The 26,474-nt window shown below is 44.7% G+C and overlaps 1 protein-coding gene across 7 annotated transcripts in view; it reads left to right on the top strand.

Moving 5' to 3' along the window:
- Positions 1-26,474, top strand: part of LOC143131394 (receptor-type tyrosine-protein phosphatase mu-like) — a 194,837-nt gene that overhangs the window by 21,414 nt on the left and 146,949 nt on the right. For all 7 annotated transcript variants that reach the window (XM_076291013.1, XM_076291009.1, XM_076291012.1 and 4 more), the window contains exon 2: positions 18,981-19,103. In XM_076291013.1, the coding sequence (XP_076147128.1) occupies positions 18,981-19,103 (123 nt within the window). The remainder of the gene's footprint in view (positions 1-18,980; positions 19,104-26,474) is intronic.

Here is a 26,474-nt window from a genome sequence, read left to right as displayed (position 1 = left end):
TGTGTATTATCTCTATATACAGTATGTGTGTGTGTGTGTGTGTTTATAACAGCAGATCAGACACCAGCCGCCTGTGTTCTCGGCGCGTCTGATTCAGAGTTTCCTGAAGCAAGTGTGTGTGTGTGTGTGTGTGTGTGTGAGTCAGGGTCCCAGGAGGGTCGAATCGCTGGATCACCCGGCAGAGGAAAGGAGTTGGCCTTTTTTACGCCTGCATTGACAGAGCGAGACAGAGACAGACCGAGAGAGAGAGAGAGAGAGAGAGAGAGAGAGATGAGAGGGGGGGGGGGCTGGTGTTTTGCTAGGAGAGACACTAGTGTTCCAAGATAGCTTAGCCTGGAACCTCAGGCAATGGGTGTTCACCCTAGCAACACACACACACACACACACACACACACACACAGGCTGGCCCTGTGTCTTTGGATCTGTTTGTATTTGTCAGAGTGGGGGAGAGGGGTTTTGTGTGTATGTGTGTGTGTGTTTGAGGGGGGCTTTCACAGGCCACTTGTTTGAAAGACTATTGGATGAGGGGCTGCAGGGCTCACCGGAGCATAGCTTCTAGACACACACACACACACACACACACACACACATAAAGAGAGTAGTAAGTAAGGATGTGTTTATTTATGTAAGTGCAACACAAAGCACTTAACACAAAATTAAGACATAACAAACAAGAGAGAGAGATCAAGAGAGAGAGAGTGAGAGAGAGAGTGAGAGAGAATAAACAGGCTGTGGAAGAGGATGTGCTTTTACTGTTTGTGAAGGTAGATAGGTACTGTGTGTCCTTTAGCAAGAGCAGAGGGAGAAAAGAAACAAGTCACAAGAGAGAGGAAGAGGCAATATAAGAGAAACGAGATAGTTGGAAAGGTAGCAGAGGAAACTAGCTGAAGTGTGAAGTGTATTTAAAAACAGGGCTGAAGATAAAGAGCAAAATAAAGATGGAAAAGAGAAGGGGGGTGAATAGCTGAACAGCTGGGAGGAGATGTCTGGCTAGCCCCTGTGAACTTTCTGCACAATCAATGTTCCATTTATAGCAATCAATGCAGAGGGTGAGATCTTTGGGGAGGTGGGCAGGTTTGGGTTGTGCTCCAATGATCTGAGTGATCTCACACACACACAGCACCTCCCCCAGCTGTGTGGACTGGGAAACATCTCAGTCTGGCGTGCATTGTAAAGACCAGAGTGGAGAAAAGGCGAGGGTGGGAGAGAGAGAGGGAGAAAGGGAACGAGAGAAAGGGAAAGACTGTGTGGGCAGGCCTTTGTGTCACAATCCACAGACTGCCTATAAAAAGCTTGGCTGTATTAAATAGTTGGGATAACTCACTCGCTTGCTCGCTCTCGCCTACTTGCCTCGTCACCCGTTTCATGTTGTTCTGTGTCGGGCCTTGTTCCGCTCACAGCGATTACCAAGCGTCAGATCTGAGCCAAGCTGTGTGTGTGTGTGTGTGTGTGTGTGTGTGTGTGTGTGTGTTCGTGTGCATGTGTGTGTGTTCAGGGTGTGTCTTCAACTGGAAGGGGTCAGCTGAAGAAGTTTCCCAAGTTTTCCGGAAGCGAAGTCAGAAACTTTTCTCAAACGTTTTTTCCCCGTCCCACCGGAGTGTGCTAGCAGGACTGATGGACTGCCTGTGGTCGAACGCGCTCAGCAGAGACAGATGTGCCTGCAAGCTTCTCTGCTGCTTATGAATAATCATTTCAAAGACTTGTCCTCATGCGCCGCTGTCCAGAAATGTACGAGTTCATGAACAACACGTTTGATACAGTCTGGCACTACTATTTTACGTTTTGTGTGTGTGTTTTTTTTTTTACAAGTTGATGAAGCAGAGGTGGCTTGTTTGGAGCCCAGACATAAGCTTCGCTTCCTGCCTGACTCTCTCTCTCTCTCTCTCTCTCTCTCTATCTCTCTCTCTCTCTCTCTCTCTTTCTCTCCATATCCCTATCTGTCTCCCACCTGTTCTGCTGTCTTTTGCGTCTTTCGCGCTCCGGCTCACCAGCGAAATGCCAGCCCTGTCACTCGTTCCCAGGGCCTCTGGGCTGACAGTGGCGATCGGCTGTCGCATTGCTGGACTCGTGTGTGTGTGTGTGTGTGGGGGGGGGGGGGATGTGATGGAACGCCGCCCGCATCCCGTCTCCACGGCGCTGGGGCCTGTCACTTCGCATCGGTTCCATCTGCTCCCAATCGCGCGTGCGTCTCGTCGAGCGCTCCCCGAGGATGTTGCCGAGGGTAACGGGTGTCACCCGTGATTGCGGTGTCACAGTCAATCAGCTGTCAACACTGACACTCCAGAAACATTACTATGTGGCAGCGGATAATTACAAAGAGACCCTTAATAATGCTCAGTCCTCCTGAAATAATGCAATTATATATTCCCCTCCTCTATGGTCTTATTTATTTATTTATTTATTTTTGTTTTGCCTGTTGCTGTTGGTGTTTATGGAAATGAGTTTCTTGAAGTTGCAAGCACCCTCTCGGGCATAGCACGGGAGGCTCGGCTGGTGCGCGGTTTTGTTGTGCAGCCAGCCGTTGTGAAGAGCGGGGTATAATCGCATAGAAATGAGCTGACGGTGATGCGGGACCGGTAATTGCTCAGCACGTAGCACCGGTCACCGAGTGTCAACAAATCAATGGGAAAAGAGAGGGAGAAAAAACGGAACGAGGCGAGGTGGAACGGCGAGCTGCAAGCAGTGACCCTGTATTAACACAGCCTGGGTCATTGTTTGCATGGCAGGATTATATATATATGTGTGTGTGTGTGTGAGAGTGTACATGCAAGGCCATCAGGTTTTCTCAAGGAAGCACAATTTCCTTCCTCCCTTTGTTTACCATACTGAGAAGCCACAATTTGGAGATTTGTCCGCTAAAGAGAAATATTGTAATGCCGATTAAAGTAAATACGTGGGGATTTATGAGTGGCGGGGAATAAATGGCTTTTGTGATTCGCCGACCTCCTGCGCTTCAGTGACGAGCCTGGCGCCACAGATGGTCAAATCAAGAGCGCACAAATCTTCGTTCAAATTTATGCTTTTACTTAAAGATCATCTGGATTTAGCGAAATTTAATCCCGCCTCAATGACTCCTACTGGGGCCAGATTTAATCAGAGAGCATGCCTATTACATATTCATCTCCGCATTCCCCCTGTCAGATCGTCTTAAGTGGTCTCTTACATCCAGGCCGTTTCTCATTTTCGTTTCCTTATCTGTTTGCAGGGAGTGGACTCATGCATTCATAAATCAGAGCTTTGTGCTGCCGCACTCTTTGTCTCAGTTCTACCTAAACGTCTCACGACAAACGTTTTTTTCTCTCCCTTTTTAATTTGTGGCTCTCTATGAAACAATGTAAGCAAATATATCACTCGAATAAACAGTTCACTGAGCAATTGCTTTGGCTTGACTTTTAATTGATTTAACCCGATGTTTATGCAATGACTCCCCCCCCTTAACTAGTTTTTGCGTGCACTCTGAAAAATGAGGCGGCCCTCTCTGTCAGGCCTGGTATTTTTCTGCGTGACTGCACCAGCCCCCCCCCCCCTCTCTCTCTTCCTTTTCCTCCCTCCATTCCTGTTCTCCCTGGTGTAGTATCGGCAGGAAACAGGGAGCAGCGGCACAAGAGGGAGGGGTACGGTTGGTAGCGGGGGAGTGCAGGGAGGAGGAGAGTGGGTGGAGGGGCAGAGGTGGACTACCCCAGTCCCAACGGATTTCAGGGGAATAATGACCAGAAGTGACCTAATGACTAGTCAACATGTGCTGATGGGCCAGCTAGTGGTTCAAGGAAATGTGTCACGTTGTGAAGGGCAGCACCTGGGCTCTTCCTTTAGGCCTGGCACTGGCAGCCATCTTGTGGTCTAGATGTGTCATCAGTGCTCTACACTGTGACATCATCCATCATGGCCACTGAAGTTTGGGGTTGTGTGAAATATTATGTGTTAGGGAAAGTTGTGTCAGTGAGGTTTATTGTGGTGTGGTGTGGTGTGTGTCTGTTTTAGTTTTCGGATTGAAGGATGATGATAACTGAGAACTCTGACTCCTCTTGACCCTTCAAGTGGACAGGGGAGGAATGGCATGGATGGAGATGGTGTGAAAATATTTGTGGGGGATGGTACAAGCTGCATTGCCTGTCAGGAATTCACACACACACACACAGACACACATACACACACAGCACATTTTGTAGCCATCCTGTACAGGAAACATATTTCCCCAATGACTAGTAGGTGTGGTGATATGACGTTTGCTTATCAATGTCTGGATCAAATCAACAGTCAAAAGAATAGTACTATGGGAGTGATGGAATGGAAGCAAATGGTTGCATTATGCTTACGCATACTTCCAGTCCTTCTCTTTTTTCTATTTCACCATTGAAAGATGAGATTCTTTTTGCAATAACTAACATAAGAATAGCCCCTTTGTGTTTTCTGACATGCCTTTTTTGTTTCGCTACTTTTTGGATCTTATCTGTGGATTGCCTATAATGAAAATGCTATAAACCAGCTGCCTCTAGAATAACAGTACACATAAAAGTGCTTGGCAGAGCAACAAAGCATCTTTTGTCTGTTTAGACATTTCAAAATTCTCTTGCTTTGGTAGAGCATCAAAAATGCATTGCACTTTACTGCATTGTCTTGATCATGGGGATTATTTAATTGCATGAAAGGACTGGTTCAACTCTTGGCTTTCATGATGAGGTTGGCTGTTCATCTAGTCTGTTTAAACTAGTTCCACGGGGGCTTTGAAGTGAGTCTCATTAGCATAAAATGGCCAATTTGGTAAGTTCGTCACATGACTGGTGTAGATTTCATTAGGATTTTTTCCCCCTCAGCTTCTGCAGGATACAGGTGGTTGCATTTATTGTTTGCATTGAAGTTGTTAATTAGTCTAGACGGTTGAGTTGGCTAATTGCTTTGGCACATGCGTTAGAAATGCCTTTCTACGGTACAGTGGTGCAAACAATGGTGGCGACCCATATCTCAGTCAACACCTACGTGCTAATGTTTACTTTAGTTTAAATAGAGTATGTAAAAGGAGTACTGTGAGGAAACGTGCAAAGTCTAAATACAGAGAGAAAGAGAGAGAAAAAGAGAGGGGGAAACAGAGAGACAGAGAGAGAGGAGGCGTTCTCAGACAGTCCGGCCTGTCTGCCGCCCAGAAGTAATCACTAGTGCTAAATACCGCCAAAAGCTCTCTCACACCAGGTGCCGGGGAATTTATGAGGCTGGCTGGCTTTTGAAGAGGGGGCCACAGCCTTAATGTTCCAGAAGGGGCGGCTGTCGCTCAGGAGCACCCAGCCTCCTGCATGGGTGGACAGGGAGGGTTTTTTTTATTTTTGAAGTGGAGCTAGAGAGTGATTGGATAGGGGTGGGAAGGTCTTAGTTGGGCCTGACTGCTTTGGAGTTAGGTGTCTCTGTCCACCATTCTGGTGATGGGGCTGGGCAGGGAGGGGCTGGAGGTGGGGGGGGGGGGTGGCAGACCAGCTGCTGTCCATAGGGGCTCTATAGCGTGGCAGATGAGGGTGGAGGAGCTGTGGAGGTCAGGGAGGAGTGGGTTAACTTGGTTATAGGGCTTGGTGGTGGTGGTGGTGGTGGTGGTCGGTAGGGTATCAGTGTCATCTGGAGAACAAAAGAAAGACAGTTCTGAGGGAGTGGGCTAGATCTATTTTAAGGTCCTTTCTCTGGTGCTGCTAGCATAGATTATGCTAATGCTGAGAGACTGCAGGCCATGTGTTTCGGCTAAAGCAGACATTTAGCAGGCCTTAGCGAAGGTTCAGAGTGGTCCAGTGATGTCCTCATACTGTATAATCAGTGCATCTTTGATGTGAAAAACATCTGCCACAGCTCCAACACAAAGAGTGGTTTGCTCTAACGTTAGGGTTATGGGTTAGGACTAGGTCAGAGTCCTGCTAGCTGTTTGGATGCACTGTTGCAGTGACCAGGAATAATTCCTCATTAAACATATACATTCTTTCCTTAGAAGAATAACGTGTGGAAGAACGTTTCCTGGGTTTATTGTAGGATGACCCTGAAAATGTTTTGGCAGCTTCCCCCGAGGGTTCAAGCAGGACGTACAAACTGTTCCTGACCCCAACTCAACCTGTGACCCCATCCGTACCCCTGACCTCTGCACAAGTGTTAAACATCTCAGCTCGGGGAGTCTCCCTTAGAATGCAATAAATCTTGACAGTCACACCTGTCTTTTGATATTTGCGTATTTATTCATACTAAGTTAAGAGTCCAACAACACGGCCAACGTATTATGTGTAATAAAAGTTCTTATTATATTATATTTAATTTAAAATACTATATAGGATATGGCTACTGATGAAGTAAACCAGCACATATCAATCCATGTTGTTAATCCCAACCTAACCTAACCTAAAGCTCAAATGCATGTTGTATTGAAATGCATGTATGGCAACATACATGTATTTACCACCTAGGACCCAGGAGCATTAAACTGAGGGTGCTTGACATAAGAAAGCCATTAATTCAAATTGTGATTACAGCATCTAAGATGTCATTAATATGGCAAGACACATAAATATGCTCAGATCTCTTATGCTCTAACACATCATTTTTTCATGCTAATAGTTTAATGAGCCTTAATCTCTGTTTTCTATTGTGGCACCATGCTTAGCACATTAAACCCGTCTGTTTACAATACACTATATATGACTCAGGCAAGGCTCTCCTGCAAAGGATTATCCAGAATTTGCCATATTTAAAAAGCGCTGGTGCTTCAGTCTGCTGCGAAAAAAGAAATCGGGGGGGGAAAAAACGAGCTACCCAGCCGCCTGACTGACATTAAACTTCATCAATCTAACAATTTACAAGACAGCTCTGAGGCTATAACGATATTTCACTGAAAGCTGCTTTCCTTCATTAATCCTCAAATATAATCCCTGAGGATTGGCCAAGATGTTGCCCATAGCTTTAAACAGATCCTTTTTCAAGGAGAGCAATGAGATGGAATCTATTTAAGTGTAGAATGGCAAAACTAGACCACTCTGTATTGTAGATTAATAATATGAAAGCTATCTGTCAGGGAATCAGTCTAAATAATGGTTATAGAAATGGGTCAGAAGATGCTGTGACTTAATATCTTAAGCAGTCTTATTGTCTGAAGAACATTGTGTGCACACTTAAGACCTTCATGCCCTTATATGGGCCCTAGGACTGAAGTTAACTTTTTTGTCTTATTCAAGCTGTGTTCTTATAGTCCCATCTTGTACAGATTTGTTCTCTGCGCTATTTGTGCTTTCCGTGATTACTGTTGGATTTGGTTCATATGTACTTCAGGTATAAAGATATTGTACTAAGTGCACAAGAGAGATTTTGGAGTTTTTCTTCTCTCTAACCTGAATCCATGTCAGACCCTGCTAAAACACAAACAGCCTGCATTTTCTTTCTGCAGAAATCTTGTTTGAAAATTACAAAGCATTTTTTTTATTGAGTTGGCTTTATGGCAAAGTGCAGTCATTATTTCTCATTGAATTTTGGCATTTTTTGGGAACTAACGGGTCAGCCTACCAGGGCTCGGTTGCCTGCCTGCCTTTCTGTTGTAATGGAGAGGGTGTTTGAAGGCCTCTTGGGGGTTGAGAAAAAATGTGGATTCAGAGGGAGTGCCACAGACACAGGCAGCATGGACTCCAATCAAGAGGCGTTTAAAAATCGGGGAAACAGCAGGGTCTTCTTCACATCTCCAGAAAAGCGCTGAAACTATGCTGAAGCTGACCACAGTTGTCAGCACATCCAAGCTGGAAAAAAGATCTGGAGTCCACAGCTCTCTCCTCATCCAACTGGGCCTTTTTCCCCTTACAACAGCATATTGATAATAGTCCATTTGAGAAACAGCATTAAATAGCATTGCGTATGAACCGAGGGTTTGCTTTATTTTCTCTTCTTTTCTCACAAAAAAATCAAGAACTTTTGAAAACGCTTTTACAGATGATTCATTAATCTGACCAGAACTTGCTGAATATTATGTGGCCTCCAAACAGAATATTGATCTTATTTTTTCTGTGTAGTTTCTCTATTCATAACTGAAGAAAAATATATAAATAACCTCATTGTTCTGATAATATATACTGTATTAAACATGAGAATTTGTTCATTTGTCCTTTTTAGACCATTTGAACATTTTTCATGTCTGCAATATGCATAACTCCATGGCAATCTGACATAGTGCCATGTACAAAAGTGCACCCTGCATCCTTGAAAACGGGGCCATGGAGCCCTTTAAAGGTTTTGTTTGCCTTGCCCGATTGAGAGATCAAACATAATATTCCTGTCTCCTGCAGCAGAGTATTCCACAGGGTAAAACTATTGGCAAGGAAAAGCTGCAGGTTTGGACAAATTAGGCCCTTAGAGTTCGGAGATGTGGTGGGCTGCTGCACTGCAAAGTGGAAACTGGAGGAACACTGTACCTTTCTCTCCCCCTTCATCTCTCTCTCTCTCTCGCTCTCTCTTCCTCTCTTTAGTTTGGTTGGCTCCGTCTCTGTTTAGCTCGTTGACTTGAGTGGGTGCATCAGGGATGGAGGTGAGGCCTGGCCTCCCTGGTCTGGGTAGCTTTCTCTTTATTCACGAGGAGAGGAAGGGGATCCAGAGAGGTTCCGTCCCAGTCCCAAACCCACCCACCTGCCTCTAATCAACCAGGGGGAGAGGAAGAGAGAGCGATAGAACGACAGAGAGAGAGAGAAAGAGAGCGAAAGTGAGAGAGCTCCTTTCATTTAAGACTGAGAAAGAAAGAGAGAAAAAAAGCACGCAGCCCACGTTGGCCCCCACTGTAAGCCTGCGGCTAATCGAATGGGAGCGGGTCGGGAATAAATCATCTCTGGAGCCTCCCGATATTGAGCTGCCGCCACGTAGTGAATCAGTTCAGACCAAAATAAACATCCATCACGCCTGGCACTGCCAGAGCCACAGGGAGGCCGAGGCAGAAGGGGGGGTATGGGACAGCGCTACGCTGCTCTGCGCTGCTCTCGCTGTGTCTTTAACGTGTTGATTTGTTTAGGCTTGTTTGTTGCATGGCACACAGTGAAGAGGTGGGGATGGAGGAGGGGGGAAAGGGTGGACTGGGGAAGGAGCCTCAGGACCTCCGAAGTGAAATAGACAGCATGCGGTGAACAAATGTGCGTACAACATGCTTGCCAAGTCTTTGTTCCTGGGTTATTGTTGTGTTCGCTTGCTGCTGGGTACTTTTTTCCTTTCGTTCTTTTTTCCCCCCCAAAGTTTTAGTATGCACACTTAGCAACAGGGTGAAAAGGCTTTATTTAGAGTTGAATGTGATGGTTGTTCATATGCTGCGATTCATCCTTTTGAGATGCCTTCTGTATACTAATAGTGGAAGGATTCCTTGTACAGGCCCATCTCCTACTTCTGTTCTGAGACATTACCATGGTAAAAATAGCAGCATCTCAATGAAATTCAGATGGAACTTACTGCTTACTGAGTACAAATAAAATCCAGAGGCACATCTGTCGAGTCTTTATTGCTCCTTTCTTTGATTTTTTTTCTGAAAGGAAACTACTTAAACTTAAAGTGAGTGCCTAGATAGATATTTCAAAAACCCATCTCAATAACAATCTTAGAAACCATGGCAACATGCTAGAAACCTGTTGAGACTAAGTAGTTGGAAAAATAGATGCTTTAGCTTTGTATCATATACTTGCACCTGTAAGTGTTACTGATTCAATGCCAAATTGCATAACTGTAAGTAATGCAGTTCTAATGTATACCTGTACAGGCTTCAAATGAAGAAACACATGAAAATACCTCATACTCATGCTATTATGGTCTTCCTGTGAAGTGCATTTGTCAGGAGATGTTTTCCTGATGTCTCAGAAGAAAAGGGAGAACCATGAACAGCTCTGCCAAGAATAAGAAAAAAAATAGAAAGGGAAAAAAAGAAGCTCTCTCATTCCAGCCCCCAAATAATGCTGGCTCAGACAGGCGAGGAGAACTCGGGGATAGTGCATTGCCCTCCTGATCTCAGGAATTTCATTCCATTAATAGGTCATTGAATTGCCTTATGGGTACTGGCCCTGAAGAGCCAAGGCAGGCAGCCTGTCCTCTCAGTGCAAATAGTACTCAGAAGTAGATAGAAACCTTTGGTATAAGTGATCCATGGACACAATATTTCAAGACTAAATCTAAATGTTTGTTCATTTTTAATTTTTGCACTAAAGTTTAAGTCTAAAGTAATTAATGATGTTTTATCTCAACAATCACTGTGTATTTGTGTGTTGCTTGCTTCCCCATAATACGAGTTAAGTGAGTTTTCAGTTATTATAGTGTTTTCAACCATAATAAATTAATTAGTACTGCAGATGTCTTCAGTCTTATTTTTTGAAAAACTCCTTTCAGTAAGGCAGATTCAGGCTACCTCACAGGGTTACCAATATATCATCTCCAATATAGCATCGTTGAAATGCACCCAACAGAGAGAGACAAAATATTCCCTCAACCCCGAGTTACTTATATTCAAAATGACTGCTGCTGAGTCCCGTGTCTAGACTGCAGAAGAGACGGAACAGGAGAGTGGGAGCACTGAGCCCTCTTTTGCTGCTTTGACTCCTTTCTCTCTCACAATGACACCTGCTCTCCTCTCCTCACCATTTTTTAGTCCTTTCCTTTTCTTTTTCCTTCCATTTGTTTATTTCTCCCATCTCATCCCTCTCCTCTGCTCACTTTTCTTTCTCTCTCCCCAGTGTGCTCTCTCTCTCTCTATCTCGGCCCGTGACATAACAGTCGCTGTCAAAACAGATCATTCCCTCGCTCAGTCTCTTCCTCGAAACCCACCACATGTCGCATGCTGGATACAATACACACTGCGCGAGAGACAAGGTCATATTTTGCTGGTGGAACATCAGTACTGTGGATGCACATGCCCAGGCTTTACTTTTTCCGTAGTCAAAACAGGATGAACTGTTCAGACTTTTTTTCCCCCACTGCACAGCTCCCAGCAAGCTTACCCTACTAAAACCACACCGTTCATCATGAGAACACGTAAACACTTCCAACACAACTTACTGAACACCGTATTATCGGTTAGTTAATGGCCATTGAGTATTTACAGCTGTTTTTTTTAACTCTCGTTACAACAGACAGTAGTGTCTGTCAGGGAGGCACATGGCTCACCAGTTTTTATTTTGCTAATATGAAATGATAATTATATGCAGACATATAACATCGGATGTCCACAGCAAACCCCACGCTGAGGTACAGCTCACAGCTGAATGATGCTTCAAGGGGGTCCCTTGAGAGACAGACCCCCCCCCCCCTCTAATTCGTCCATGTGTAAATGCACGCCAACACCTCAGCTGTTACCAGCCACAGAATATGCAGTCACCACATGTTCCCCATATTCGCGACTCTCACTCATGAAATGGTGCTCTGGCGTGGCGTAATTAGTCATTGTCCTGCCGCTGTCCCTCGGTTGTTCAACAGCTGTGGCACGCCACAATCATCAGTGTGCGATCGTCCCGACATAGCTCGCTCTTTCCCTGTCGCTTGCGCGCTGCAGAGTTTATAGCGAGGCCTCCTGCACGGCAGGGATCGGAGCCACTGATTTATCCTAATTGCGTTGTGTCAGTTGGCAAAAATGGAGACGGATCTGGTGCGATTATTAACTGGAAGTGCTTTATGAGTGACTGAGGAAGGGAGGGAGAGATAGACGGGGTTAGCGTTGCGGACCAATCTCCTCGTCTGCCCGGGCGTGCATCGATCATAATTTAACAGAGATAGAGAGAGAAAAGCATGAACGAGATGATGTGAAGCTGCCATTCCTGCTATCTCTTCTTAAACAGGAGGCTGTTACATGCGGTTGAACACTTCCCTTACCTGTGTTCCTGACTTGCATCACTCCACTTGGCTGATTTCACTCAGTGTGTCAGTGAGAATCGTCTGATGGCCTGAGAGCAGATTCACTCTGCGTTTGGAGAGATTGTGTTTCTTTGTCAGTCCAGCACCCTATTTGAATGAGTGGAATCAGAAACTTCCTTCAATGGCACCTGTTTGTTGTGTATCTTTGGAGTTTGGGTCACCTGGACTTCCCTTCTGTTGGTTTTGGCTGAATTGCCTCTGTCTTCGGAGGAGGTGGTGGTGGTGGTGGAGGTCTTCATCCCTCTAAAGATCCAAGTAATGATTTCAGCTAAGTGGGATATAACTGTCTTTGATACAAAGACACCTGAGAACTGTGAAGGTTTTAGACCAACTGGGAAGCACCAACCCAAGTGGGCCTTAATACTGGTGGAGTACCCTCAATCTCCAACAGTAAGACATAGCCAGCATATTGTGGCAGGTGATGTCAAAATCAGCTTGTCCCAACAGTGCATCCACTAGCCCTATTTAGGTCATTCAGGGAAACATTTTGGTTCCGAGTATATTCCATTGAGTTCCTCCACCTTGTGTGTCATGTCTATTCCCCTTCGGGCTTTACCGTAAGGAGGATGGTTGCTTGGCTAATTCAAGTGCAGTTCCACAAAGGCAGTCAGGCAGGCCGCTGAGTGGATGGGGCGATATCGAGCCCCTGTAGTCTCCCTGGTTCATAAAGTGAACCCATCTGGACTTGGCTGAGCGAGCTGGCTCGATATGAGCTTAATATGATTAATTAGGTCTGTGCCCTGGGTCAGTGGCTCTGTATAAACTGCAGAGGCCACAGTGCCGCTTTAATGTGCTGCACATCCTGCACATCCCCTTATTGATGCTTAAATAATGATCTCATGAATAGTGGAGCGCTCCTGTCGATGGCCCAACGATTAAGTTGTCCAGGAGATATTTTTTGAGGTGGTTAGCAGGAATCAGTGGGAGGTGCTTGAGCTCCGGCAGACCTTAGCGGGAGAATTTTTGAAGGGCCCACCGTGCTGTCCTCATTGATTTGAATTTGTTTCCCCCAAAGCATCACAGTTAGTGTGCACTCCTGGGATCGGTGCAGCGAGTTAAGTGGACTCTCGTTAATTAGTGGCAGTCCGCTGAACAAGAAAAACATCCCCCCTCTGACATAAAAGGCACCACAGCGTGTAAGTATGATGAATTGTAGCATTGTAACAACAGCTCTGGAAACTACAACAACTTTTCTATTCAACCATCCAAAATAATAGGCACCGTAGAAATATAATCCGATATTTCGAAGAAATAATAATAATACTTGAAAAACAGTGGCCTGTGGTTTTGCTCAATTCTGATTAGACAGTTCGCCCTTGAGTTTCTGCAGGAACTGGCAGCAAAATGTGCGATAAAAAGAGGAAATTGCATGGTTTAGCATGGCATGCTGGTCTGATGGCTCAAAATGAGGGCGGACCCTCTATTTTATCCTCCTGGGAGCCCCGGCTCCTTGTTCTCCTAAATTATTTCTGGATTATCTTAATCCCTGACCTGGAGCCTGAGTCTGATCACAGACTGCTGGCTTTGATGGGTCAGACTATCCTGGACGCTTAGATTAAAGCCACCAGAGCCAGACGGAATAACGTTGTGGAACTCATAATGTCAAAGAGCCATGTCCATTTAGACATATTTTCCGTGAATGATTTCCTGGCTCCAAGCGGTGGCCAAATCCTGTAAGATCGTGGTGGTTTGGCTGTGCCATGCTTGCGAGGCATCTCAGGGATCCCATTGTGGTTTTTGTGAGATGCCTTGATGCCGTGCCAGAGCACATTATCATGAGGCGGTAAAGCACCGTTTGTCAGCGAAAGCTTGTTTGTTTCTCTCAAAGAGAGTTATCACTCCATTTGTTGTGGCAGATGCCAGGACAGGAAGGGGTACCATTCACAGCCTGAGTTCAGGAGTCATAAATTGATAGGCCTAAGTCCTATCAGCGCCTTCCCTGTTTGTCATTTCCTGATGCCCTCTATTGTCTGCCCTGCCTAGGCTTGCTGGTTGACAGTATGATGGAAACTCCATCCACACACCTTACATGCATCCTGTATGCAGCGATATAGATTACAAAGGATCTGACCTCCCTTACGCGCTTTCACCATGCGTTAATAATGCATTCATGTTGTATTGTTGTAGTCATACTGTTTATAGGATCTCGTGTTCATCGCATGACTATACCGGTATGAAAATCATACCGTTTTTGCGGAGTCATGCTTATGGATTGTGTTAACACCTGCTTAAGAGGTGATCAGAGCGAGCCAGACTACCTTGGCCTGATCCGATTACGCTCTGATCACAGTGCATGCTGTGTGTGTTTACACCTTGCTTTTCCAAACACAGATGAGATAGGGTGAGATAAGATACAGGTTGCTTGTTAGTGCAAGGTGTAAATATAGCCTGGTTTAAATAGTGTGGTGCTAAAAAGGGCCCCATAGATTACATTCCTAGAGTTCCACTGCTCTTTGAAACATTAATTGTTCGTAGCTGCTCGTCTAAATAGTCTCCATCTTTAAAATATAAGAGCACTGGACAAAAAACTGTGCTAAAAGACTGATATATGATATGCTACAGAACAGAGGTATTGCTTCGTTTGTCTCTTTTAAAGATAGAAAGAAAACGTAAACTTTATGTCTCTCCATCCATGATTGACATGGAGTTAGACCACTGGCAATCTTTTGATAAATTCCCCCAAAGCTCCTTCAACTGGGCCATTCAGACAAGGCAATCCAGAAGGGCTAAGTGGAACTCTAGGTAGTAAGCCAGCTGATAAATAAGAGAAATAAGATTCTGGCTGAAGCACGGGCTCTTTCAGTCTCAAACCGACTTAGTGCTGGGATCCTGGACAGCTCGGATGCTCCATTGCAGCACAGTGTGTGTTTGTGTGTGTGTGTGTGTATCTGTGTGTTTGTGTGTGTGTGTGTCTGTGTGTGTGTGTGTGTGTGCTTGGGGATGGGGGGATGGGGGGGGGCGTTCAGAGATAGCAGGCGTGGGTTTTAAATTACCTGAGATTGCTTTTGTGGCTCCCAGTCCGCTGGGGAGCAAGGGAAAGACAAGGCGCTCATAACGGGCACGCTCAGGACCACTGGGGGCACAGCCAGATGAAAACGCACACTTGAGGCTTTCCAAGCCTGGGAAAATGGGACATGTTAGAGGGCATGTAATTGCAGAATTGGCCAGAGACACAACCCTGCATCCCGCACCACACACACACACACATACACACACACAAACACACACACACACACTATCTCCATTGCTGAGGACTCTGTTAGTTGTTTCACTGAAGATGGTGCACGGTCTACAGTTAGACAGGAGGGCATCGTTTGTGCCTGCTCAAGAGGATAAGGCAAAACAATGACTCAACACAACTGGTGCATTTGAATAATTAATTCTTACTATGTCTAAGGATCTGGTGATTTTCTGGGGGAAAAAATTAAACATAGGAACGGCAATGCAGTTGAAAGACTAATCGATTAAATATCAATGAGCGGGCATTTTCTCTTTGTTTGTCAACTGACCCGGACAAATAGGTTAATTCAGTTGTACGTCTTCATTTAACAGTAATGTTGTTGTAAACTAATGTTAGCTGCTTGAGCTAATAGTTCATCGTATTTCAGCTTGACAGACACCTTCTGGCTGGAGTGAGCATTAACAACCTTCACATGCCCAATAACCCAATTAATCCAAATTAGATCATGCTTTAATCAGACAGAAGCATGAAGAAATCCCGTAGATATCCCGCCACCCAGTGTTAACCTCAGGGCTGTGGAAATTCTAAAATATATGTAGAAATTATGATTTATATTTGGGAATTTACGGCAAGAGTCCACAGTAACCCACTTGAGTACATTTTCAGCTCGCCTGGATGTACCCCTGTGGAGGGTGCAACAATAAAAGGCCTTTATAGTTGGACTTGAAAATGTTGTGGAGAAACCAACTGCGTATGAGTATAGTGAGAAAGATATTGATTGTGGCCAGTGGCTGATTGCTTTGGGAAAAAAAAGACAAGATTTTTAAAAATGCACAATGCGCCAGAACAGAAAGACCATGACACCTCTCTTGTTGGAACCATCTAAAATATTTACAAGCAAAACCTTGTTCCAGCGCTCGAGTTGCTTTTGTTTGGTGTGTTTGTGTGTTTCTTTTCCTCTTTGAAAGAGAAAAAAAGATGACAGGGAAGCCTCTATTGATCGGTAAGAGATAGCGAGAGAGTGAGAGAGAGGAGAGGGGCCGAGAAAGCCTTCCTCAAGGCCCTTTCATGTAAAACCCAAAATGTCACAGCGAGTGTATATCAGTGTCTTCAGCAGACGCTTGCTGGAGCATCCATACTCAGGCTTTAATGAAGTATTCACCAGAGCAGACACAGGCCGTGGGCTGGAGCGCTGCCAGGCCACTCTGTGAATGCACATCACCAGCAAGATGGAAAGATCTATCTTCGCACATTTAGCCCCATGACCATTTTGGCTGCATTAAGGATTGATTGAACTGAACTGCCCATTGACTGTTTATTTGCGGTAAGGCCAGCGTTTGGGACAAGCTACATCCTAATGCTCTGGCTTTGGCACAGTGTGGACATTGGCTGTTTACTGCCTAGGTGTTTATCAATGTGTTGTCCGGCCCACTGGCTATATCTGTGGTGCCAAAGTGGATAACATTGATGAATCAATAAGAGTGGTCCACTCCCACAGACTCAGTCATAAAGAGCCTCTGCCTACATGTGAATCCCCATCTTTACACACAGACTCTCCCAAATGGCATATTAGCCTGTTGCACAGACTCAAAAACCACCTCTCTTGACATAGAAAGATAGTTTTCTTTAAATTCATCTTTCGTCTCAAAGCTTTCTCTCACTCTCTCTCTCTCTCTCACACAGGAGTGTTTTTGTTGGCTATCAAAAAAGCTCAGAGACTGAATCCCTTATGTGTCTCAAGTCTCGCTCCTTCTCTCGCTCTCTCTTTCTCTCTGTTCTTGTCTGTGTACCAGAGGGAATGTGTAGTAGAAGGAGAAGAAAGCCCACGCATCCCTCCAGTCAGGAAAATAAAGAGAGAAAGTGTGTTTATGTGCCCCTTGTTGAGATGCAATCATGCGGTGTGGTAATCTTAACCCTGGGAGTGATGAGGGAAGTTGGCGCGATCTCGGGATAGACGCGGTGGGAAGCCTGGAGCAGGGCCTGGGCCGAGCGATAAGGGAGAGTGGGGGGGTTCTATCTCATCTCCTCACTCCCAGGTAATTATTAAAATTACACCACGAGGAGATCTCCCGTCGGACAAAAAGAGCACCTCATTGTGTGTGTGTGTGCGTGTGTGTCTGTGTATGTGGAAGAGAGGCAATATGTATGTGTGTATCTTTCTATGTATGTGTATGCCTGTGTGTTTGTTGTGTTTGTGTGTGTGTGTGTGTGTGTGTGTGTGTGTGTGTTTGTGTGTGTGTGTGTGTGTGTGTGTGTGTGTGTGTGTGTGTGTGTGTTTGTGTGTGTGTGTGTGTGTGTGTGTGTGTGTGTGTGCATAGTCACTCCATCTGTTTCCTTAAACAGCGTTTTTCTGCCCATGTGGATTTCTAATGGCATCCAGCGAGTCGCTCTAAATTGATTGTATCTGGAGCGAAGCGGGGGCCTAGTGTGGCTGATAGCGCTTAGCAAAAGACCCATCACCGTGGTGACGCACAAGACAAAACAGGCCACACACTGGCCTCTGCCTCTGCCTAGCATACGCTATACATACACATGGGGAATGGGCAACTGTGCCTTTATAATCCTACATGAATACCCCTGTGCATGTCCTCATTTTAAAAGTGCATGGGCTTGCATTACACAGTGCGATGCCATAGTAAACATAATCATGACTTTCCCTCCACGGTTGGGTTTGTGTTATATGTAGGTTTTAGTTATGCATTCAGTGTACGTTTATGCAATTATGCATAATACAGACATACGTTTAGACATAATCTCTTTATAGAGCCTGAAGGATAAAAAATGAGCACATTTTTATAATGAATAAGAAGTAGCTCAGCTGTCTCTTCGAGTCTTACTCTGAAAAGTAACAAATATCGACTGCATTGTTTTTGCTCTATTGCAAGTACCACTAGTCCTAAGAACAATTGCGATCAGAGCATCACCTCAGGTGGCGAAGACAGAAAAAAGGGCACTGTCAAAAAAGGACCACTTCTCTGATCCTCACTGAGCTGTAGTCGCTGGCAGCATGCAGGTGATGACAGCTCTCTCCCCCAGAAGAGTGTGCAAATTACAGGCATCCGCATGTCACCGCATCTCCTCTCTGACAAGGTGTCAAAGCCTATGGTGTCAGTAAATATATTTATACAGCTAATTTTTTTTTTTCAAAGGAATTGACTTGCATCCAGAGTATCAAAATAATAAAGGAAAACAAAAGCTAGCACTCCTTAGTATATGTGTGAAATGGTAGTAAATAACACAGTGTGTAGATTCATCTTTCCATCTTAAAAATATGCATATGTGGGAGTCATCCTACTCCCACATGATGATTGTGTCTCTGATCTCTTGTTCAATTCACATTCACAGAGCCTCACGCTGTGCACTGAGCTAGTCTACATTCAAACGGTCTTGTCTTTCTCTTCTTGTTATACAAATGTGTGAGCTGTCAAGTTGTCTCTTTGTCGCTCTTTTAAAAATGTACAAAAGCATTCCTGGTCAAACCAGTCAAGTTGAAAGCCTTGTGTTTATTCAGAATAATCCTTGTGAAAGAATATGGAGGTAATCAGATAATGGTTAAAAGTCACGATGATGATGATGATGAGGGTGGTGGTGTTGCTACTGCTGCTACTAATTAAGCTGATTTTAGAGAACGACTTGCCATTGAATTTGCTTGGCTTGGCCAGGTTAGTGTTGGAGGAGTTATGAATGGTAACAGTAGCCTGGCGTAAAGGAATGTGTTTTGGTTGAAGTTCACAGGGCATGTTTGAAGTCATATCATAGCATTTAGGTTTATGTGGTGGTGTGATGCAGTTGTGGAACAGCGAGTAGCTTTGTGTTAGAATAAGCTTTTCTCTTATTTCCTACTTTTAAAGTCTGTTTGGTATAATGTAACTGTTACACAAGGTATTGTATCAATAACATCTTTCTGTTGTTTTTTTTTTTATTACAGGTGACTGCAACTTCGAAAGACCCTACACATCTTGCGGCTACAGTCAAGGCAAAGATGATGACTTTGATTGGGAACAGGGAAACACCAAGGAAAGACCCTCTTCAGATCCCTGGGTCCCATCCGGTATGTGACATTACACACTGCACACATCACAGACAACAGTGCTAACTGAAGCATTTAACCCTTACATATCCATGTGGAGCCAATGTCCAGCATCTTCAGTATGTAGAGATGGAGTCCACCGTAGATAGCAAAGCTATTTTGTTATTTTTGTTAAACTTATATCCACTTTCTGTAGTGTCAAAAATTGCAACATGTGTGCTAGCAGTAGAGTTTGTCATCAAACTGTTGCTAAGGCAATTACAACATCAATGTTGAAATGATTGACCAATCATGTCTGCTGTTTCATGTATTCTCTAAGGAGAATACAACTGATTTATTCCATGCTTGTCACTGGCCTGTGTTCTCTGTCTTGACGCATTCTTTCGTTAAGTCTCTTTTGTAGGGGCCTGTAATTCATTATCCTTCCTGAGACACAGACAGTGATTGTGGCTCCGTTGTTGATAAATGTTGTTGTGATAGTGACCGCTATGACCTTGTTGGCGGCCTCCTCTTGCCTTGTTATGTGGGTGTTGTTTCATATGGACAAAAGGGAAAATCATTATCTCAGTCTCTTATGCTCATAAATGTGTATATGCAAAGACACGCTGGTGTGAAAGACATTGACTAAGTGACATGGTTATACAGTCGTATTCTTAACCAATATATTTTTAAGTAATAGCTTATTTATAAATAATATTATAGCTGTTTTATTGGCCTGAAGTAAATTAAATGAACAAGGCAGATGATTCTGGATTGCTTTGGATGAGGGATATTTTAGCAATTGGCTCCTTTATAATGACTGTCTACATGAAATGCACTTTGCAGCACAGCTATTAAACTTTGTTCTTTTTTGATTTGCTGGCCACGGCTTTGCTCTTAAATCTTATGCGCAATCACGCTTAATTGGTGCATCGAGTAGCCCTCATCCGGCTATCAGTGACAGGGCTGGAATTAATTGCAGACGACCCACTAATTTCATCTTCCCTCCACCGGCACGTTCAATGGCCTCCCTGAGAAATTACCTGACAATGGGAGCACAGGGGAGAAGGAAGGGAAGGGGGCGGGGAGGTGGGCGCGTGTGTTTACTTTTTTTTGCAGAGAATTGATTTATGTCGCTTCAGGGGGGAGGCCAGAGAAGGTTAAACCTTGGCTCAGCGGAAGGGCACCGACCTACACGGCTGCGCTTCGCCCCGTGTTTAATGCGTTGTCTCTGCTGTGTTGCATCCGTGTCAGTCCTGTTGGAGCGAGACCTACATTTGCATGAGAATGGGCAATATTGTTTCAGGTCTCGGGAGCGTTCGGAAAAGCTGTTTCTGTCTGATTGCCTGAATTGAGAGCAATTAGTCAAAACGACGCTCGTCCTGTCCTCGTTCCGAAAAAAACCCTGCCATTACGCATCCCTCTGACTCAATAGCGCACAGTGATTTATGCCCCACATGACGGCTGCTCAGACCTTGCATTGAATCAAAAACCTCTTTGTTTCCCTCCATTAGACAGACGTTGACAATCTTTAAAGGCCGACTTGGCAGGCACAGACTGGGAGGCGAGGCATTGTAATTGAAGTGAGTTTTATTTTCCCGCTCCCCATAATCGATGCTTTTGCAGTCCCACTTCTTAGTATCGACAGCAATCATGAACCATTTTTTCCCCGTTGCGACTGTGCGGTAGGTCAATTCAAAAGTGTGTTTGATATAGTCCGGAGTTAGCGCTTTTTCTTAGGGTGATGTGATTGTGCAGTGTGTTGCATATAGTGTACTGCTTTCACGTCCTCAGCTGCCGGGTTCTCATCAAAGGAAGAAAAGGAGAAAAAAAAGGTACCCTGACCCCCACTTACGCCTCCCGCAGAGCAGGCTCTCGGCCTCATGCGATTAGCTCCCTGCCTGGAGACGACAGCCGCTGTTGTACTGCTTTCACCGGGCATTAGCCCGCTGATTACAGCCTGTCCGCCGGCTTCATTACCAATCACACGAGCTCTGCCTGAGAGTGCTGAGAAGGACCCAGGGAAGGAGAGGGAGGAGACGTGTGGATGGGTGTGGTGTGGGGGGCTTATTCCACCGTGGCAACCATGCCTCTGCCTCTGACATCTGCCTCTTAATGTCTCCGAGGAAGACTTTGGGACTCAGTAATGTTACAGCATTATGGTATAAAATTCTCGCCAAAAGTTTTCTGTACCTGTACCAAAGTTTTGTGCTTGTAAGAATATTTTGTGCTCGTAAAAATGATTTGTGTACATGTAAAAATAATTTGTATCTGTAAAAATATTTTGTGCATGTAAAAATGGTTTGTACATCTTCAAATCCGTTTTCTCACTGTGTAGAATTTGTTTTTGTGAATTTGCGAACGATATTTGCACGCAAGGATTTTCCATTTGCAAGTGCGCATCTGTTTTCTACAGACATGAAACAGATCTACGGGTACGAAACGAATGTACAAGTACAAAACTTTTTTACAAATTTTCCCAAAACAGCCAATCACAGCACTGCTTACTGAACGGCCAGTCAGCCGATCAGCTCGCTTCTTTAATTCTGAAACGCTGGACATAGAAAATACCGCTCTGGGTACATCCATGTAAACACCACAGTTCAGAAGAGGTGAAACACTTAAAAAAGAAGAGCTAACTTAGCTCACAAGCAAACAGCTCAACTTAACTCTATTCCTTCCCTACTATGAATCTAATATCATTAACTAGAACTAATAAAATTCGGGTCATTAGTATTATTATTAATGATATAATTGTTCTGTATAGTTATTGTGTTATAGTGTTTTCCGACTAGTCATTCCTCCCTTTGTATTTCCCACGTTATGTGTGTGGTGCTTTCACGTAACGTTAGCAGAGACGGTTGATAAAAGCAGTATCTTTGAAGTTAGCTTAGCCCAGCCAATACTAGCCCAGTTAGCTGCCATTACCTATTGTTACCTACTAATTACCTATCCAGTGCTCGCGTTTTAAACTATACTGTTTATTAGTTCTAGTTAATGATATTAGATTCATAGTAGGGAAGGAATAGAGTTAAGTTGAGCTGTTTGCTTGTTAGCTAAGTTAGCTTGTTACCTAAGCTAGCTAGAACATAACAGTTACTGCTACATGACCAAAAAAGTTCAGGGTGGCTTTAGGCTGACTATGACTAAAGACCCATTCATTCTGGACTTAAAAGACGGATTTCACACGCCCTAACCATTGTACTTTAACACGAAATTGGGTAGTTTACCATTATGGACAAAAATGAAGCGTGTCTCATTAAGAGTTATTGTTCCCACAGGGTTAGTATTATTATTAATGATAATTGTTCTGTATAGTTATTGTGTTAGTGTTTTCCGACTAGTCATTCCTCCCTTTGTATTTCCCATGTTATATGTGCAGTGCTTTCACGTAACGTTAGCAGAGACAGTTGATAAAAGCAGTATCTTTGACGTTAGCTTAGCCCAGCCAATACTTGTTTCACCTCTTCTGACTGTAACGTTAGTGTTTACATGGATGTACCCAGAGCGGTATGTCCAGCGTTTCAGAAAAGAAGCGAGCTGATCGGCTGGCTGTCCGTTCAGTAAGCAGTGCTGTGATTGGCTGTTTTGGGAAAATTTGTAAAAAAGTTTTGTACTTGTAAATTCGTTTCGTACCCGTAGATCTGTTTCATGTCTGTAGAAAACAGATGCGCACTTGCAAATGGAAAATCCGTGCGTGCAAAAATCGTTCGCAAATTCACAAACATTTTTTCTACACAGTGACAAAACGGATTTGAAGATGTACAAACCATTTTTGCATGCACAAAATATTTTTACAGATACAAATTATTTTTACATGTACACAGATATTTTTTACGAGCACAAAATATTCTTACAAGCACAAAACTTTGGTACAGGTACAGAAAACTTTTGGCGAGAATTTTATACCATACAGCATGACTATGACTACGTCTTTGTGGATGAATCACTCCTTGAAGGATGGATTTTAAGTGGCTGTGTCACGTTATAGTGAACTCTGTGTTTGTTTTTCTGTCCCTTCACCCTTTAATCTGACCCCGTGGTTTCTGCCAGATAAAAGTGGAGTTCCAGTCTGTCTGGATGAGCTCATCCCTCCCAGTGCACTCTGGCCTGGTGAATGGGTGGGTCTCTCAGCAGCACGTCGAGTGTCTGTATCAGATTACAGCAGCACAGTCACACGCTGAGGCAAGGCTGGGGTGGGGATGACAACTTCAAAGCATTCTCTGGCCTCCCTCACATGTAAACAGGTGTAGACTCTTCACTGGAAACCACCAGTGACTAACTGCCCTGATCCACCCACAGTAGGAAATTAGTTTCCTCTTTATTCAAGTAGCAAGATGGAGTTCTGGTGCCCTCTGCCAGATCCGCCGGCCAATCAGAGTTGATAGCGCAGTAAATCCAGACGCTCCTATTTCTCCATTAAAGGCCTGAGATTGACTGAGAGCTGTTTGTAACAAGCCCATAATGTTATCAAGAGACCCGGGAGAGCCTCAAAGTTTCAGAGAGCCTTTATTGTTCTTGGATGGTTAATGCAGTTTCGCACTTATTACAGTGTTTATGTCCGCCATTAATCTTTGATGAAACTTTGGCACTGGTCTTGATGAGAAGAAAACGAAAAAAGAAAGCAGCCTTCTGTCTGATCTAAATGTTAAGAGCATAGCGCCCCCCTCCCCCCTTCAGATCAGTGATCAAATAGGAGCCAGTAAAAAAACTATTTCAGTGAAGGCAGTGTGAGGACCCGATGGAGGTAGCCATTCCCTGCGTGTGGAATAAGGATGGCTCTAATGGAGATGGCCAATAGCTCCACATTCACCCACTCCTCTCTTCAGTTGACAAATGAATAGGGCATATTTGAATCTGTGGGATCTCCCCTGAAAGGTGTGTATCTCTCTCTCTCTCTGTGTGTGTGTGTGTGTGTGTAGTGGTGCTGTTTGGAGACTAAGTGGGGAAGCGGGAGGCGTCCACATTTCCTCTGTAACAGCTTCATGTGCATTACACGGCCGAGTATTTCACTGGGGAAAGAGGAACTCATTCCAAAATGTGATTATCAGTGCAATGAGTGCGTTGGCTTGCCACTCATCCATCAGTGTCCAACCAGCTTCTCACAACCAACTCACTCATGAACCCATGCTAGAGTTGTCTCACAACTAATGGTGTGTGTGTGTGTGTGTGTGTATGTGTGTGTGTGTGGGTGTGGGTGTTAGATGTGAAGTAAGTGAATAAGGTTTGTGAGAGCAAGAATATGTTGCCTATGAGGAATGGAGAGTATGTATGACATGATTATGTGTGTAGGTCCCCTAGTGTATATCAATGAGCAAGTGCGAAGAGTGTTTGAGTTGAGTCTAAGTGCCCAGCTCAGTCTCATGGAAGTCATAACAGAGAACAGCACACAGATCAAAAGAGCGAAACTCGTTGCGATGACTAACATGTTGTTCCAGTGTTGCATAATACAATTAGCATTTCAGACAGTGTATAGCAAGGTCAGGGTAAAAATCTGCTTTCTATGCTAAGGCTGACTGCTGTCACATCGAATTGCACTGCAGATAGTAACTTCCCCACATGCTCATGGGAACAGTACCACATGACGCTGGTTTTATTGTTTATGTAGCATTAGCCTTCTGATGACTCTCAGATGTGTGTTCAGCTCGTAGGTGACCTTTGCGACTCTCAAAGCAGGCCTGCTTGTTATCTAAGGAATGGCCCGGACCTGAACTAAAATAAACAACTGTGCAGCTGAATGTCTAAAATTAATTTCACTACCTGCCAACCGTGCCAGTGAAAGGTATTTAGCAATAGCTTCCTGATATGCGCAGTTATTCTAGGTTAGTGTATCTTTTACAGGGGGAAATGGCTGCCGTGACCTGGACTTATCAGTGATTTAGGGCCCCCAGGGACACCTGTCGCCATGTTGTGACACTGCGTACACATGGCTGTCACCGTCACTGTGCTCCGCCGTGTGATCTAAAAGTGAACTGAGACCCAGCTGCCGTCGCCCACTCCGAGCGTGGGGCTAAAGCGATGACACAGCATGATCTCTGCGAATGCTCCTTCGCTGAGCGACCTCGCTCCAGACAATGAACCTGTTGGTGATATTGCCCCCCCCCCCCTTAAAAGCCCCCCCTCTCCACCACCACTACCCAGTCATCCTCCACCTCTACCACCACCCATCTGCAGGAGAGCGTGCTTCCTTGTCTAAGCCCCCGAAAAACAATAATCTGTCTTCTAATTCCCCCCTTTTTTCCAAGAGCCGGTGAAAAGAAGAGCCCCTTTCAGAGCACGCTGCCTCAGCTTCTGGCACGCTGGTCACTGTGGAGGCTGTGGGTGGACTGTCAATAAACACACACCGCAAATGAATGTGGAAAAGACTCACAGTCAAAGAATGTTTGCTTTCTTTCCAGGGTTTTGGAAATATTATTATTTTTGGTCGTACACATGCACACGGTTGCATTTTTGTAGCTTCTCTGTCTCTAACTGTAAGCCCCTTCTGTGAAGATGTAGACTTAAAGGGTTTTTGTTTGGACAAAATCAAAAACCCATTATTAATTATATTTTATAGGTTAATCTGAGGTTAAAGAATTTAAAGCATTATTAAGGTTTACTGCATTGATGTCAATGTCTAGTGGATAAAATGCAGCCATATTGTGTGGATCTTTGTTGAGTGGTTTAAATGTAGGATGCCTCCAAACATTGTTACGCCGAATTAAATTGGAGGCCTATGGAGTTACAAGGCTCATGTCTCTGGTGCACGCCACGAGCAGAGAAAAGACGAGGAGAATAAATCTCTTTTCAAACGCCCTGGCTCCCCCAATGCTGAATGATCTGCTTTGAATTCTGTTCGGAGCTCGTGGGATGCAATGCGTATCCGTCACACCCGCATCCATAAACAGGAGGCACGGCGGCGACACCATGGCAGCATAGCACGTCTCTCTCTCTCTCTCTCTCTCTCTCTCTCTCTCTCTCTCTCTCTCTCTCTCTCTCTCTCTCTCTCTCTCTCTCTTCTCTCTCTCTCTCTCTGTCTCCTCTGCTCTCCTCTCTTCTCCTCTCGCCACACTCGATTCGCTCCGACCGTAAAACATCACTTCATTTGCGCGCGGAAAGGGTGAAAGGCAGTTGCGGAACAGAAGAGGCGGCCCTCTGGTACCTGGCCAGAAGACGCGGCTCGAGCCAGAGACACACACACACACGTGCGCAGGCTTGAATCGCAGGGCAAATTGCGATACAGGCGGTCCCCTGCTGGGAACGCTCAGCTTATTAATATTTCAAAAATATGCCGTGTTATCAGGGCAAACACAGCTGCTCCAAAATAAATAAAGTCAAAGATGCAGTTTGGCTGTACACACTCTGTCTTTCATGTGGACCCTTGTGATAACGCAGTGGCAGAAAAAGCCATTGTGCTGTCACACCGACCTTTTC

The sequence above is a fragment of the Alosa pseudoharengus genome, unplaced genomic scaffold (assembly GCF_046254945.1).
Source record: "Alosa pseudoharengus isolate Yale_2024_CS ecotype anadromous, Long Island Sound unplaced genomic scaffold, YU_APseudo_1.1 YU_APseudo_1.1_scf_18, whole genome shotgun sequence".
In the NCBI taxonomy this organism is placed as follows: domain Eukaryota; kingdom Metazoa; phylum Chordata; class Actinopteri; order Clupeiformes; family Clupeidae; genus Alosa; species Alosa pseudoharengus.
The sequence above is the reverse complement of the archived record's forward strand: the minus strand, read 5'-3'. Positions and strand labels throughout refer to the sequence as shown.